General features: G+C 38.8%; 1 protein-coding gene across 1 annotated transcript in view; it reads left to right on the top strand.

Annotated features, from left to right (window-relative positions):
* ACSM3 (acyl-CoA synthetase medium chain family member 3) overlaps positions 1-15,811 on the top strand; it is a 41,245-nt gene that overhangs the window by 19,433 nt on the left and 6,001 nt on the right. The window contains 7 exon segments of the mRNA XM_004321305.4: positions 5,638-5,838; positions 8,447-8,590; positions 8,709-8,865; positions 9,138-9,226; positions 11,161-11,287; positions 12,201-12,246; positions 12,249-12,280. Coding sequence (XP_004321353.3) covers positions 5,638-5,838; positions 8,447-8,590; positions 8,709-8,865; positions 9,138-9,226; positions 11,161-11,287; positions 12,201-12,246; positions 12,249-12,280 — 796 coding nt within the window.

The following is a 15,811-nucleotide window of genomic DNA, read 5'->3' as shown; positions in this document are numbered from 1 at the left end:
GAAGAGCCTAGGGGCAAGACGGGAATAAAGATGCAGACATACTAGAGAATGGACTTGAGGACACAGGGAGGGGGAAGGGTAAGCTGGGACAAAGTGAGAGAGTGACATGGACATCTATACACTACCAAACGTAAAATAGATAGCTAGTGGGAAGCAGCCACATAGCACAGGGAGATCAGCTCGGTGCTTTGTGACCACCTAGAGGGGTGGGATAGGGAGGGTGGGAGGGAGGGAGACGCAAGAGGGAAGAGATATGGGGACATATGTATACGTATAACTGATTCACTTTGTTATAAAGCAGAAACGAACACACCACTGTAAAGCAATTATACTCCAATAAAGATTTTTTTTAAAAAATGATCTATAAGAAAACTCAGAAAGTCATTTCAATGAGCTCAGGAATAAAATTAATGAGCAGGAGGAATATTTTACAAAAAGACTGAACCTCTAAAAAGGAAACAAATAGAAATTCTGGAGGCAAAGAACTCAATAAATGATATAAAGAATACAATAGAAAGCATTGAAAATAGAGCAGACAATATGGAAGAAAGAGTCAGCAAGCATGAGTACAGAAATCTAGAAATGACCCAGGATGGAGAAGAGAGAAAATTAAGTTTTTTGTTGTTGTTGTTTGTTTCTTTAATGAATAATTTCTAAGAGAACCATCTCATTCCATTAGGAAGGCAACATAAGGAGATGAGAGCGAGAAGCGAACAGAGAGTTTATTTAAAGAAATAATAGCTAGAACTTCCCAAACCTGGGGAAGGAACTGTATTACAAGTCCAGGAAGCTAATTACCTTAATTACGTACAAGTCCAGGAAGTTGATTACCAGGAAGCTACTTACCTCAATGCAAAAAAAAAACCTTATCCAAAACACATTATAGAAAACTGTCAAAAGTTAATGATAAAGAATTTTAAAGGCATCCAGGGAAAAAAGACAGTAACCTAAAAGGAACCCCCACTAGACTATCAGCAGATTTCTCAGCAGAAACTCTACAGGCCAGAGGAAAGTGAAATGACATACTCAAAATATTTAAAGATACAAGCTGTCAGCCAAGAATACTCTATCCAGCAAAGTTTTCCTTCAGATACAAAGGAGAAATAAAAGCTTTCCCAGGCAAACTAAAGCTGAGGGAACTCACCACTACACCTGCCTTAGAAGAAATGTTGAGAACTTCTTGAAGATGGTGGAGTAAGTGTACCCGGCACTAATCTCCCACCTGAACACATCAAAAATACATCTACCTGTGGAACAATTCTCACTGAAAACTAATTGGAAACTGACAGAAGGACTCCTATACAACTAAGGCTGTAAGAAAGACACACACACAGTTGGGTAGGATGGGAAAAAAAGGGATTGGGTTGGGACCTGTGCCCCTGGGAGGGAACTTAGAGGAAAAGGGAGATTCCTTGGGTGGACACCTGCCCTAGGGAGTGAGTAGGTCAAGCCACAGACTGGGCAGCTCAGCCCTGGGGACCTGTGGAGGAGACAAGACCCACTGGCTGCTTGGAGAGCCACTGGGACAGACAGAAAGCCTGGAGAAGCTTGGATTCCACTTGTGAGGAGCACACAGGGGCTGGTTGCCCGCAGGCAGGGCAGAGAGAGGTCTACCCTGGTGGCTATCAGGTTTTGGGAGACCACCTCACCGTGCACCCCAGCCCAAGCTGACCAGCTCCCCCTCACTCCACACCACAGCATGGCACTACATCTAGGGCAACCATAACAGGGAAAAGACACAGTGATGGGCTGCATCTGAATGAAGCCACAGACACCTACTTATATTAATGCATATATGTGGAATCTAGCAAAAATGGTATAGATGACCTTATTTGCAAAGCAGAAATAGAGACATAGAGAACAAATGTATGGATACCAAGGGAGAAAGGGGTGGGGTGGGAGGAATGGGGAGATCGGGACTGACACACATACACTATTGATAACTATGTATAAAAGAGCCAATGAGGGGAACATACGGTATAGCACAGGGAACTCTACTTAATGCACTGCGGTGTCCTAAATGGGAGGGAAATCCAAAAGGCAGAGGATATATGTATATGTATGGCTGATTCATTTTGCTGTGCAGTAGAAGCTAACACAACATTGTTAAGCAGCTATACTCCGATAAAATCTAATTTAAAAAATCAAAACAACAGTAAGACATCACTGTACACCTATTAGAATGACTATTATCAACAAGACAAGGAATAACAAATGTTGGAGAGGATGTGGAGAAAAAGGAACTCTCATACACTGTTGGTGATACTGTAAATTGGTGCAGTTACTATGGAAAACAGTATGGAGATTCCTTCAAAAAATTTAGAACTACCATATGACCCAACTATTCCACTTCTGGGTATTTACCTGAAGAACATAAAAACACTAATTTGAAAAGATATATGATGTCTATACATTTATACAAAATAACAACTGTGAAGCAGAAACGGGCATTTCATTTCTGGAAGTTTTGAACTTTTTTTTTTTTACATGAAACTTAAATATTAGTAGGTATCCTCCTCAGAGAAGCCATCCCCAGCCAACCTATCTAGAACAGCTCCTCCCCCACCTTCACCCAAAGTGCTCATTCTTTATTTTTTTTAACAAATTTATTATCATCTGATATTGTATATGTGTTTCCAGTCTGTCTAGAATGAGGGCAGGCACCTCTGTCCATTTTGTTTTCTACAGTATCCTTAGCACTTAGAAAAGTGTCCACCACATAGTAGGCTTCAATATACTTTTTTAATGAATAAAGGTATCCATTGTATTTATAATTGTTACTGAGTCCAAGCTCGCTCTGCTCACTGCAGGACAGGCCAATAAATCAGGAGACGAGGTGTTGAGGCAACTAATAGAGACTTTTTTCGGAAAGCTGGCAGATGGAGAATATGGCGGGCTATGGTCCCCAAAACACCATCTTATTGGGGTCTGGATGCCAGTTTCTTTTAAAGAACAGGGAGGGGGATGAGGTGAGGAAGTAAAGTAAAAAGGCCATTTATCTTGCAAAACATCTCCTCGAATGGCCTGCATTGGGGAGGGGATGTGTTAATTTCTTCTTTTCTGCAGCCATTCACAGGTGGGCAGGGTCAGAGTGTCTCTCTGTGCGCTGAACAAAGGCACTTTAGTTTAACAGTCAGGCAGGGGGGCAGGGTTCCCTGTGGCAGGCCATTATGTGTGCTTACAGCTATAGACAGTGATTATAATAACAAAAGCAACGAAAAGCAAAAGTTAAAGAAACAGATCCAACAAGGAGTCAGAATTGGCTCTTCCCTGTTACATAATCATCTGGGACATCACTTCAGAGCAATACCAGAAGATTGTTTTATATTTAAAGTAAACAGTGTAATGCTTCCCAAATGATAATTTGGATAGGAAGATGTTTAATAGGTAAGACTGATCACTGTTAATAGATTCCTTTAAAGATATTTTAGGAATTATGTATTGGCAGAACTTAATTATCTAAGGGTAATGTGTTTAAATAAAGTACTTCTCCTTGGTCATGAAATGTCAACAGTGGGTTTGTTGTAAGTGCCTTTAAATTATGGAAAAGTGTTGGCCATGGCAGGCTTACTACTTATCTCTAGGTGCAACATCTCTAAGGAATAACCTTGGAGTTAAAGCCTCATAAAAATTGCTGCATTGCTTTGATTAGAAAGGGAAGATATTCTAAAGAACCTTATGTTTTGGTCCTGGTTGTCTGTTTCTTGAAGGACTCCATGGGAGGGACTTGTCCTTTCCAAAATGGAAAGATGAGCCAGTGTCAAGAGTCCAAGAATGGGACTTCCCCAGTGGCTCAGTGGTTAAGAATCCTCCTGCCAGCGCAGGGGACATGAGTTTGATCCCTGGTCCGGGAAGATCCCACATGCCACACAGTAACAAAGCCCGTGCACCACAACTACCAAGCCTGCGCTCGAGAGCCCGCAAGCCACAACTACTGAGTCTGTGTACCACAACTACTGAGTCTGTGTACCACAACTACTGAAGCCCGAGGTGCCTAGAGCCTGTGCTCCGCAACAAGAGAAGCCACTGCAATGAGAGGCCCACGCACTGCAACGAAGAGTAGCCCCCGCTCACCGCAACTAGAGAAAGCCCGCACGCAGAAATGGAGACCCAACACAGCCAAAAATTTAAAAATAAATAAAAAGTTTTAAATAAATAAAGAGTCCAGGAATGACCAGATATATGTTCTTCAAAATTCCTTGCCTGCTGTGTCACTAGGAAGAGGAAAAATCATTATAAACTAAATGCCTTCCACCCCTACTTGAAGGTCTGGAATTTGAGTGGTGGAATCTGGAACACAGATAGAGACAGAGATAGAAATATGATACAGATATAGATATATTCTTGGAAGTCCATTAATCCTTAGAGAAAATAATAGCTAAATTTTATTCAGTACTGTTCTAAGCTCTACATGCATTTTAACTCATTTAGTCCTTAATAATCCTATAAAGAAGGTAGTGTTATTATAATCCCATTCTACAGATGCAGAACCTGAAAATCCCAGAGGTGAAGTAGTCTTGCTCAAGGCCAAGCACTAAGAGTGTCTGGCTCCAGGACACACTCTTAACCATTACAATACACCTTACAGTGTAATTTACAGCAGGTGGGGAGCAGAAGCACAGAAGAGATAAATGCCTCAATCTTTCTCTTTGGAAAGAAACCATAAAATATTCATGTATGTTTTAAGAGGCACTGAACCGAAGTGGTTAAATGTACAGCTCTGAAGTCAGGCTGCAGGGTTCAGTCCATGCACTGCCACTTGCTACTTCAGTGATCTTGGGCATATTATTTATAGGGTGGACTAAGAATGCCACCTGCTATATCAGCAAACAAAGGATGTTGTGGCCATCAAGCCATCAGCCACTGTAGCTGCCCCTGATGGTAATGCCCTGAGGGAACTCAGGATGGGAAAGAAGAGGATCTTGGCCCTAGACAGTTGAGGTGCCTATCAAAGGAATGATTTCAGTGAGCCCAGACTCTTGCATCTTCCCATACACAGAAAAGCACTAAATTCATTAACTTGAGATGTCAGGTTTTCTTTAATTAACAGTAATCTTTTGATGTTCCAACTACCTGGTTTTTGTTGTAAAAACCACCCCTATATATCCCGGCTTCTCCCTTCACTCTTCGGAGCAGTCCCTCAGAGCTATCTGAGACGCTGCTCCCAGGCTTACATCCTGAGAAAGTCCTCCCAATAAAACATAATTCTCAACTTTTATGTTGTGTATTTTCTTTTTAGTTGACAATAGCTTTTGAGTTTTGTGTTTTTGGGTAGGGATTAAATGTTAAAACATGCAAAACACGTAAACAGCACCTGGCACTCAAAGTACTAAATAAATGTTGGGTAATATTACTTTTCAATCAAAACCCTCTTCAAGCTGAATGTTATGAATGGTCTCCAGATAGAAGATAATTATCCAGGATTTAATACCCTTTCATGTTAGGTCAAAAGGGTCATAGACTTTGAGATCCCTTGAAAGGCAAAAGCATAATAATGAAAGGAAGACAGACACCTTGCCTAGAAAACCAACTAACTCACTCTGAGAAATACAGAATGTACATGAGTTATCTACACTACCCTAACATGGTGAAGGAAATCCTTTCTAAACATTTTCTTTTCTTCTCCTTTAGGGACAGTTTTAATCCAGGAACCACTCAGATGACCCAGAAAGACATCCTCTACCGACTACCATCTTCAAAATCAAAGTGCATTATTACCAATGATGTTTTAGCTCCAGCAGTAGATGGTGTTGCATCTAAATGTGAAAATCTGCACTCCAAGATAATTGTGTCTCAGAGCCCCAGAGAGGGATGGGAGAACCTCAAGGAGATGATGAAGTGAGTAGCCATAATTGTTGTAGAACAGCTTCCCAAGAAGAAACGCAACATTGATAAGACAGTCAATCCATGACTGACCAGAAAAATGAAAATTAAAACGATAGACAAAAATTTAATTAAATTCTTGGACTCTTGACAAAGGGAACAACTGGTGATTATTCCTGCACTTATAGTGCAAAGCTCTGAGGCAATAAGGAGCTGGCAGTGTTTTTCATAGGTTGGGATCTCAAGGAAGCACACCCTAAGACAGAGATTAGTTGTGTAAGAAGTTTGCTGAGGAGTTATCTTGCATTAAACACCTGAGAAAGAAAGGGAAAGATGTGGGATTGTACTTCCAAAAAAGCCCTCAGCCAGCCTACTGAGATCTGTGGAGTTTGGATAGCCCTTCAAAGCTCTGCCCAGCTAAAGCAAGAGGTCCTATGCTGATCAGTAACTGGGTATGGGCTGTCCTTAGGAGGCATGACCTTGAGCAAGGCAGCTGTCTTCAGTCAAGGTAGTATCTAAAGAAGGATCCTAGCTCCTGGAGGGAGTATGTTTTAAATCCTGAAGCAGGATCTAGGAGGTGCATCACAGCATCAACCACAGAGCTGTTATCTCCCAGGGAAATTGATCACAGTCAATCCTTCTTTGTAGGCTGCATCATTCCCTTGATGACAGTAACATTTCTATCAGGTTATAGTATGAAGAATATTTAATGGATGCAATTACAAAACTGAATTATACTGACGTTCAAGCCCGGCTCTGGGGTGCTTCCTGGGGTCACTTGGAAATCTCGCCAAGTATTGGTTATACTTTAGCTTTAGGGTGGCAGCAAATTCCCTTTCTGGAATGAGCTTTCTACCTTTACTCAGTGATTTTGGAGCATGCTGGCAACTATGGACTTGTTCCTACCTCTTCTAAAATAGTTAACATTTATTGAGTTATCAAAGGCCAAATTCTGTTCTAATAAAAATGTTATAATTGCACAATAGCTAACATTTATATGGCACTGATTATGTGCCAAAAACGAATCCAAGCACTTCAGATATATTAACTCATTTAAATATCACAACAACCTAGGGAGTAGGAACTATAATTATACAGATGAATAAGGTCAAATGCTAGGCTCTGGCAGAACTGGGTTTCAAACTTAGGCAGTCTGGTTTCTGAGCCCACATACCTAACTGCTATGTATAATGCTTCTGAGGGACTGGTACACTAAACCTGCCTTAGGTTTCAAGAGTAACCATATCTATGATAGAAGGATAGGTACACAGCTATAGTACTAACTTTTTTTAAAGAAAAAAATTATGGAATTATAGCCTAAACATTTGGTTTATCTTTGTTAGGATTTAAAAATAGCTTTTCTATATTTCTCATGGCTGGATATTTCTGATTCATTCATTCTCAGCTCAATATTCCCAAATAAAATTCTGTATGCTTCTTAGACACTCAAATGTGCAGAGTTTACCTCCTCTCAGCTGCCCTGATGTATGACATGTATCAAAGCCCAATTATCCTTTGGAACCAAAATTTTTTTTCTCTTTAACTGAGGCCCTTCCTTCCCTAGGTGGATACTTAGATCCTCTTCAGTCTTATTGTTTACTATATTCAGAACTATGTAGACTCTTTTTTGAGAAACAGAAAAACCATCCTTTTGAGGGGTCAGCAAATGTTTTTTATAAAAGGGATGGATAGTAAATATACAGGCTTTGCAGGCCATGCAGTCTCTTATCATACCTACTCACCCTTGCTGTCATAGTGTAGAAAGCAGTCACAGACAATATGTAAAAGAATGGACATGGTTGTGTTCCAATAAAACTTTATCTGCAAAAACAGAAGGCAGGCCATATTTGGCCTGTGGGCTATAGCTTGATTATCCCTGCCTTATACCATTAGCCATGACTTCTATTAACATACCCATTTTTTTTAAAATCACATTTTTCTTCACATATCCATGATGATAAGATTATAGAATCCTCTTTCTGTTGGAGGTATGATAAAATTCTTGAGTTTTTAAACTGCTTCAACTCTTCCTTATACAGTACAAAGCTATGAAGTCAACTTGTTATAAATGGGCTATTGACAACAAAGTTTAGTTTGCTTCTGGAAAGCACCTTAAAAGATGCAGAGAGAGATGGCTTATTTTTTTTTTTAATATTTATTTATTTGGTCATGCTGGGTCTTAGTTGCAGTGTGCTCCTTAGTTGTGGCATGTGAACTCTTAGTTGCAGCATGGATGTGGCATCTAGTTCCCTGACCAGGGATGAACCTGGGCCTCCTGCACTGGGAGCACAGGGTCTTAACCACTGTGTAACCAGGGAGGTCCTGAGAGAGATGGCTTTTACCTTGGAGTTCACCCTAAGTCACTGGGACCTGATCAATGAGATGAAGAGGTCTGAGTAAATCCTTCTCTGTGGTAACAGTCTGTGACGCTGTGTTTGGGACCTCCCTGGTGGTCCAGTGGTTAAGACTCTGCGCTTCTACTGCAGGGGGCATGGGTTCGATCCCTGGTCGGGGAACCAAGATCCCTCATGCTGTGTGGTGCAGCCAAGAAAAAATCAAAACTAAAACAAAAAATATGATGCTGTGTTTAATGTGCAGAATCATTGTAATTCTTTCTTCATAGACATGCCAGTGACAACAACACCTGTGTGAAGACAAAACACAATGAGACGATGGCCATTTTCTTCACCAGCGGAACAAGCGGATCTCCTAAAATGACCGGACACACCCACAGCAGTTTTGGTTTAGGATTATCTATAAACGGAAGGTACTCTCACAGGACTGTAGCTTGAAGTGTCAGTGCTACAAAGGTGATGATTCCTTTATTGGTATCTTAAATTTCTTTTCATATATATATATATAAAGTCTATTCTTTGTTTACCCAGGTTCTGGCTGGATTTGACCCCTTCGGATGTCATGTGGAATACCTCAGACACAGGCTGGGCAAAATCTGCATGGAGTAGTGTTTATTCTCCACGGATCCAGGGAGCATGTGTACTTGCACATTATTTGCCACGGTTTGAGCCAACTTCCATCTTACAAGTAAGGCAGAGCAAAAGAGGCCAACATTTAGAAATGCATTAGTACTGTCACTGACAGGACTGGTGAATAAAGTAACTTGCGGAAATCAGAGTAGACAACATGATTTAAAGTATTTCATGTCTGTAAAATCAATAAGCCTGAAAGGATATACAAAGCAAAGGTGTGAGCGAGTTTATGTTAGAATAAACAATGTTTTAAGTTGTGCTGTATCTACCACAGACATTTAGGCACTTACTAAAAATTGTGGTAAGACCACTTCTTCTAAATTGCAGACACTTCGCAAGTTTCCCATCACAGTCTTCTGTTCAGCACCAATTGCAGATAGAATACTTGTGCAGAATGATAAGACCAGATAAGAAAGGTTGGTGAATGGGCACTTAGTGGGAGGAGGGGAGAGGAAGAAGAAGAAATATTATAAGAAATATTATAAAATATTTTTATTTTATAAAATAAAAGATCTCTCTGCCTAAAAACATAGCTCCAGGCCAGTAGGTATGGGGTTTAGCAATCTCTTCTCCCCTTCCTTCTTGCTTACATTCTGTAAATGATAATTACTATATCCAGGGTGGTTTCCCTCAAGCAAGGAGAGGAAAGGGAGGGTTCAGCCCAGTGGTTATGGATAAGAAGGTGTTTATCCTTTGTATGATGACTGCTACCTGAGCTGAGAAAATATATGTCACCCCTATTTAAAACCCTATTCCAGCAAACAGGAAAGATGAATGTCCTTTATTACTGATTCCATTTGAAAGTGTGGATTGATCACTACTTTTAATTGACTTTATTTGATTTTTGAACAGGAAACAATTCACATGACATAAAATTCAATAGGTATATAAGAATATATTAGTGAAAGTCTTCCTCCATACCTTGTCCTCAGTCTCAGTTCTCCCTCTCCCTGAGATCTATGCATGCACAAGCCAATATGCATATGTTCTCCCCCTCTCTTTTATAATGGGAACATGATATGCACACAATTCTGACCTTCCTTTCTTCACCTACAATACATCCTGGAACTGTGCTGTCCAATTTGGTAACCACTAGCCACATGTAGGTATTTAAATTTTAATTAAATTAAAAATTCAGTTCCAGACTATAGCTAATAATACTGTACAGTAAGTCCCCCACATACACGAATGAATTCCGTTCCAAGAGCACATTCGTAAGTCCAATTTGTTTCTAAGTCCAATGAAGTTAGCCTAGGTACCCAACTAACACAATTGGCTATATAGCACTGTACTGTAATATGTTTATAATACTTTTCACACAAATAATATATAAAAAACAAACACAAAAAATACAGAAAACATTTTAAATCTTACAGTACAGTACCTTGAAAAGTACAGTAGTACCAGCTACATCACCACTGCTTTTACACTTGCTTCCAGACATCCTGAGCTTGAAATAAAGATACTGTACTACTGTCCTCTACACAGTACTGCACAGTAAAGTACACAAAAGCACAACCACTTGTAGAGGATGGCGCACGTGACAATGTATGCCAGACACATGAGCTAACTTATGTGACTGGACATGCAAACACACATTCACATCTTTGAAAGTTTGCAGTTTGAAGGTTCGTATGCAGGGGACTTACTGTGTTGCATATTTGAAGTTGCTAAGGGAGTAGATATTAAAAGTTCTCATCACAAGAAAAAACAGTCTTGTAAATACGTAGGGTAAGAGATGTTAACTAGACTTGCGCTGATCAGTTCACTATATACAAACATCAAATCATTAACGTTGTAAACCTAAAACTAATACAACATTATAAGTCAATTATACCTCAATGAAAAAAACTCGGGGCCTCAGTTGCACTAGTCATGCTTCAAGTGCTCAACAGCCACACAGGGCTAGAGGATACAATAGTGGACAGCTCAGCATAGAAATTTCTATCATAACAAAAAGTGCTATGGAAGAGTACAGTCCAGGAGCTTCTTCTTTTTTCTTAACAACTGTAGAGTGTTCTATTGTATAAATACTCCACAATTTAACCAGACAATTGGTAAACCTTTCATCACTGATTTAACATATTATGTGGTACCTTCCCTAGGGATGGCATGGCTTTTCTCTGCAACAAATCACGCCCCCGCCCCAAATAAAAGGGAGAAAAAGAAAAAAAAAAAAACTGGTGTTTCGGGAGTCCATTTATGGTAGAATGTTTTGTTTATTTTGTATTGGAGAAGGGAGTTGGGGGAAAAACGAAAACACTTTGTATGAAATTTCACTAGAAATAACCCTAATTTCCATTTTTTCTCCATTTTCCTCCTAAATTTAACTCGTTATCTGTCTTCTGAGAAACTATAAGTTCAAAAGCTTAAAGCACTGTGTAAGTGCTGGGGAGTCAGTCAACTCTGAAGTGACTGAACAATGGAGAAACAGGACAGGTCTGGCTATCCACGAAGGATATGGACAGACTGAAACGGTATACAGACTTCACTGAAAAGACAGGGCTGGACTCAATTCAGTCAGATGAATAAAAAACCAAAGTGTTTATTGTATCTTTGTGGTTGAGGGATAGGGAGGGAGTGGCGTGATTAGAAGAACAGTTAAAAAAAAAAAAACTTGAGGGAAGATAGTTGCAAAAAAGCTCTGTAACAGATACAGTTTAAATAGCCATTCATTGAGGAAAGCCACTATATAATTGATCAGGACCAGGGCATTAAAAATTTTTTTAATTAAAAAATACTAGATCTACAAAAAGATCTCCCCTTATGTAATGAGGAAATTTCTTAGGGCTACTTTAAAAATAGAAAATGCTGAGCTCCTTGTTACTTGAAATATTAAGTTTGCTGGAAAACTCCTTGATAAGCACACTCTAAAAAGGTTTATCTAAAGAGCTCGTAGAAATAAGAAGAAATTCTAGAGGAAATGAATGACATAATAACAAAAGTGGTTATTATGTAGGAAAGGGAGGGATAAAATGGAGCAGATAAGGGAAAGGCTGAAAGAAATTTTTCAGTGTGTCTTTTTATAATGCTTCAATTTATGAACCATGAGAAAGTAGTACCTGGTCAAAAATTAGAATACCAAAAATAAAATAAAAACAAAAATTGACGTATTAAATAGAAACAGCATAACAAGTATCATGCGAATATGAGTACAAATGTTTTCATAAATGTGGATATTTTAGCAATTATAAATTTACTTAGTGTTATAACTTTATTATATTTGTCTAGTGTCTATCTCTATACTTCATGAGAGCATAGAATTTGTTTTATTTTGAGCCTGATTCACAGTAAGTTCTGAATAAATATTTGTTGAATGAATGCATGGTGGATGAATGAATAATTTAAGTTATTTGCCATGTTACTTTACTCTTTCTTCTTCTTAACTAGGTACTAATCTGTGGAAATTTTAAGGGAATGAAAATTAAGCCTGGCTCAATGGGAAGCCTTCTCCTGCTTTTGATGTTAAGGTTTGTACATCCCTTCCCAGGAAAATATTTAACAACCCAATCTGTTTACCACCTACCCCGCTTCTACTCCCTTACATTCCTAGTTTTGGTGATGATCATGTTACTTCTATGATATCTTAACTTCCATATAAAGATGGAAATGGGTTAGAAATGTTAGTTTGTCTCTTTTTTCTCTCAAAAGCAGTTCTTATGCCAAATAGTTCTAAGCATTTTATAAATATTATTTTCCAGAAGGAACCTATGAGAGACATGGTAATATTAGAACCGTTTTACAGATGATGCCCAGAGATGTTAAAAGACTCACCCAAGGTCACACAGCTAGTAGCTGCTAGTGCTGAGATTCAATCCCAAAGAATCTGGTTCCAGTATCCATACTCTTAACTGTGACACCACACTGTCCCTTCTGGTTAGGGAGCTCCAGACCTCCTAAAAGGGTCAAGTAGGTCAAAAGAGGCTACAGTTTACAATGGTTGCAGCGTTCTCTCTCTCTTCCTAAGCCTGCCTGGCCAGTTCCTGGCTGTCATGTAACCACTGCCATTTTCATCACTTGATCCCTAGGGGGCATCTTATTATCCCATCAGCACATTTTGTACAGGGTTAGACTTGTTCTCGGATCAACCCAGCCAAAGCTAAGTATAGCCAAAGGAACTTACACTAATACCTAAAAGAAAACAATAGCAACAAAAACACAATATGGATGAGTTTACAGAGACCTCAGAATCAATCTTAACTGAGGGTTAGTCATAGATGAGACCAATGTTTCCCAAGTTTATCTGATCATAAAGAATTACATGGGTACTTGTCAAAAATACAAATTCTCAAAAAAAAAAAAAAAAATACAAATTCTCAGGCTCCTTCTCTAGAGAGCCTGATTCAATAAATTTAGGGTGGGATGCTGAACTCTGTGTTTTAATAACACCTCAGGTAATTCTTATAATCAGGTAAGTTTGAGAAAGTTTAGATGAGATTGGTTGCTGATGTCACTATTTATGGAATAAACCAGATGCTGGTTCCTTTCCCTCACTTTCACTTTGCTATGGAACCTTGTCTAAAGGTAGGATTGCCTGATGGTTTTGGTCTGGCTCTGCTATTCACTAGCTGAGTATCTTTGGTTAAGCTGTTAAAGTCTGTTTCTTTATTTGTAAAACAGGGACCAGGGTGAACAACTTGTCCCAGTTTGCCTGGGACTTATTTCGTTTTAGCCCTGAAAGTAGCACATCCTGAGGATACACCCCCTGCCTTAGTCACGGGCAAATCAAGATGGTTAGTAACCCTAATAATAACAGAACTGATTTCACAGGTTTCTAGTGAGGATTAATGAGGTAATATTTCTAAAGAGTATAGCAAAGCGCTTGGCACATAATAAAGGTCCAAAAGATAGGCACTGTTATTCACCTCTCCCTGGAATTCCTTTCCTCTGAAAAACTTTTCTAAGAAGAGATGGTAGAGCAGCATTGGTTACATTCTGTAAAAAGACGTAACAATAGTTCATTGGTTAATAGGCTGCCTTAGGTCAGAGAAAGAAATACTGATAATTAAGCATTATCATATATGCATTACGAGTAATCAAAAATTGGCATTTCACATAGATGTTTTCTCTTGATGACAATTCCCAACATGCATGGCTATCAGAGTCTCACGGGCATAGCTATACTCACAGCCATCCCAACTGCAGTGTACCACCAGTTCCCCACTCATTTAAGCCCAGTGATTTATTGGAGTAACTATCTTTGAATGCAAAAATCGTGTGGCCAAGAGGATTGGCCCCATGAGCCATGCATGGCCCCATGCATCCCCCATGAGCATCTCCACTTCCACTTATTTATCCAGATTTCTTTTTTTTGTGGTAAAAGACAGATAACTTAAAGTTTACCATTTTTACCATTTATAAGTACACAATTCAGTGGTATTAAATAATACCACATTAAATAATGTGCAGGTGTCACCACTATCCATCTCCATAATTCTTTTCATATTGTAAAACTGAAACTCTATATCCATTGAACAATGACTCCTTAATTCCTCTTCCCACCTGCCCCTCACAATCACCATTCTACTTTCTGCCTCTATGATTTTGACTACTCTTTAAGTACTATGTGTAAGTGGAATCATACAGTATTTGTCTTTTTGTAAATGGCTTATTACATTTAGCATAATGTCCACAAAGTTCATCAGTGTTGTAGCATGTGTCAGAATTTCCTTTCTTTTAAGGCTGAATATTCCATTGTATATATATATATATATATATATATATATATATATATATATATATATACATACACACACACCCCACATTTTGCTTGTTCATTCATCTGTTGATGAGTGCTTGGGTTGCTTCCATATTTTAGCTATTGTGAATAATGCTGTGATGAACATGAACATACAAATATCTCTTTGAGACCCTGCTTTTGAGTCTTTTGAGTACATACCCAGAAGTGGAGTTGCTGGATTATATGGTAATTTTATTTTATTTTATTTTTAATTTTTATTGGAGTACAGTTGATTTACGACGTCATGTTACTTTCAGGCGTACAGCAAAGTGAATCATTTATACATATAGTAATTTTAAGTTTCTGAGAAACTGCCATACTGTTTTCCACATTTTACATTCCCACCAATAGTGCACAAGGGTTCTAATTCCTCCACATCTTTGCCAACACTTGTTATTTTGGTTTTTTGATAGTAGCCATACTAATAGGTGTGAGATGGCATCTCATTGTAGTTTTGCTTTGCATTTCCCTCATGCAGCCACCTTCATTTTTAACTCTTTCCCATGGGCCCCTCCCTACCTAGCTAAGAGCATCTTTAGTGACATTCTGACATTCGGGGATGTACTCTATCCAGCTGGATATCAGATTTTTGCAACTTCAAAGATCAAAGCTCATAATTTTCATGTTTAAACGTTCTAGGACCCCCTTGAACAATGAGGAATTAGATTCTCCCCAGAGATAGAATATTTTATCTATTTTCCCATCTATTAAATAGTAGTCTGTGTTAAGTAATTGGAACTCTTAACATATCTCTTCTTGATACCTGAAACCAAATAATTCTTTAGATGACTGGGTGGGAATTTATACTTTTTATTTGCAAGAATTTAAAAATAAGTTCTTATCATTTAGAATGCCTTTCAAGTTTCTCGTTAGGGACATAAGCGCTTTTCCTTCTGGAAAGGGCCAGATAAATATCATACCCTTATTTTCCAACAAGCTACATCTCAGGTTTGAAGGGTGTGTATAAAAGCAGAGTAGAGTTTTCATATTTAGAAACAGCTAAAAGTAAGAGCAAAAACTGGTCTATGAGATGAGCAATCAATCTGAGAAATGCTTATTTGGATTTTTAGAAAATGGATTGAACTCCCTGGAGAGATTCCACAGAGAAGTATAATGATGAAAAGCATAGGATCTAGAGTGTGATTGCTGAGATTTGAATTCCAGCTCAATCATGCACTGCGGCGCTATGTAAACTCTCTGCGCCGCAGTTTCCTCATATACAAAATGAGAATAATACTCCTAACCAGATATGGCTGTTGTA

The sequence above is a fragment of the Tursiops truncatus genome, chromosome 15 (assembly GCF_011762595.2).
Source record: "Tursiops truncatus isolate mTurTru1 chromosome 15, mTurTru1.mat.Y, whole genome shotgun sequence".
In the NCBI taxonomy this organism is placed as follows: Eukaryota; Metazoa; Chordata; class Mammalia; order Artiodactyla; family Delphinidae; genus Tursiops; species Tursiops truncatus.
The sequence above is the reverse complement of the archived record's forward strand: the minus strand, read 5'-3'. Positions and strand labels throughout refer to the sequence as shown.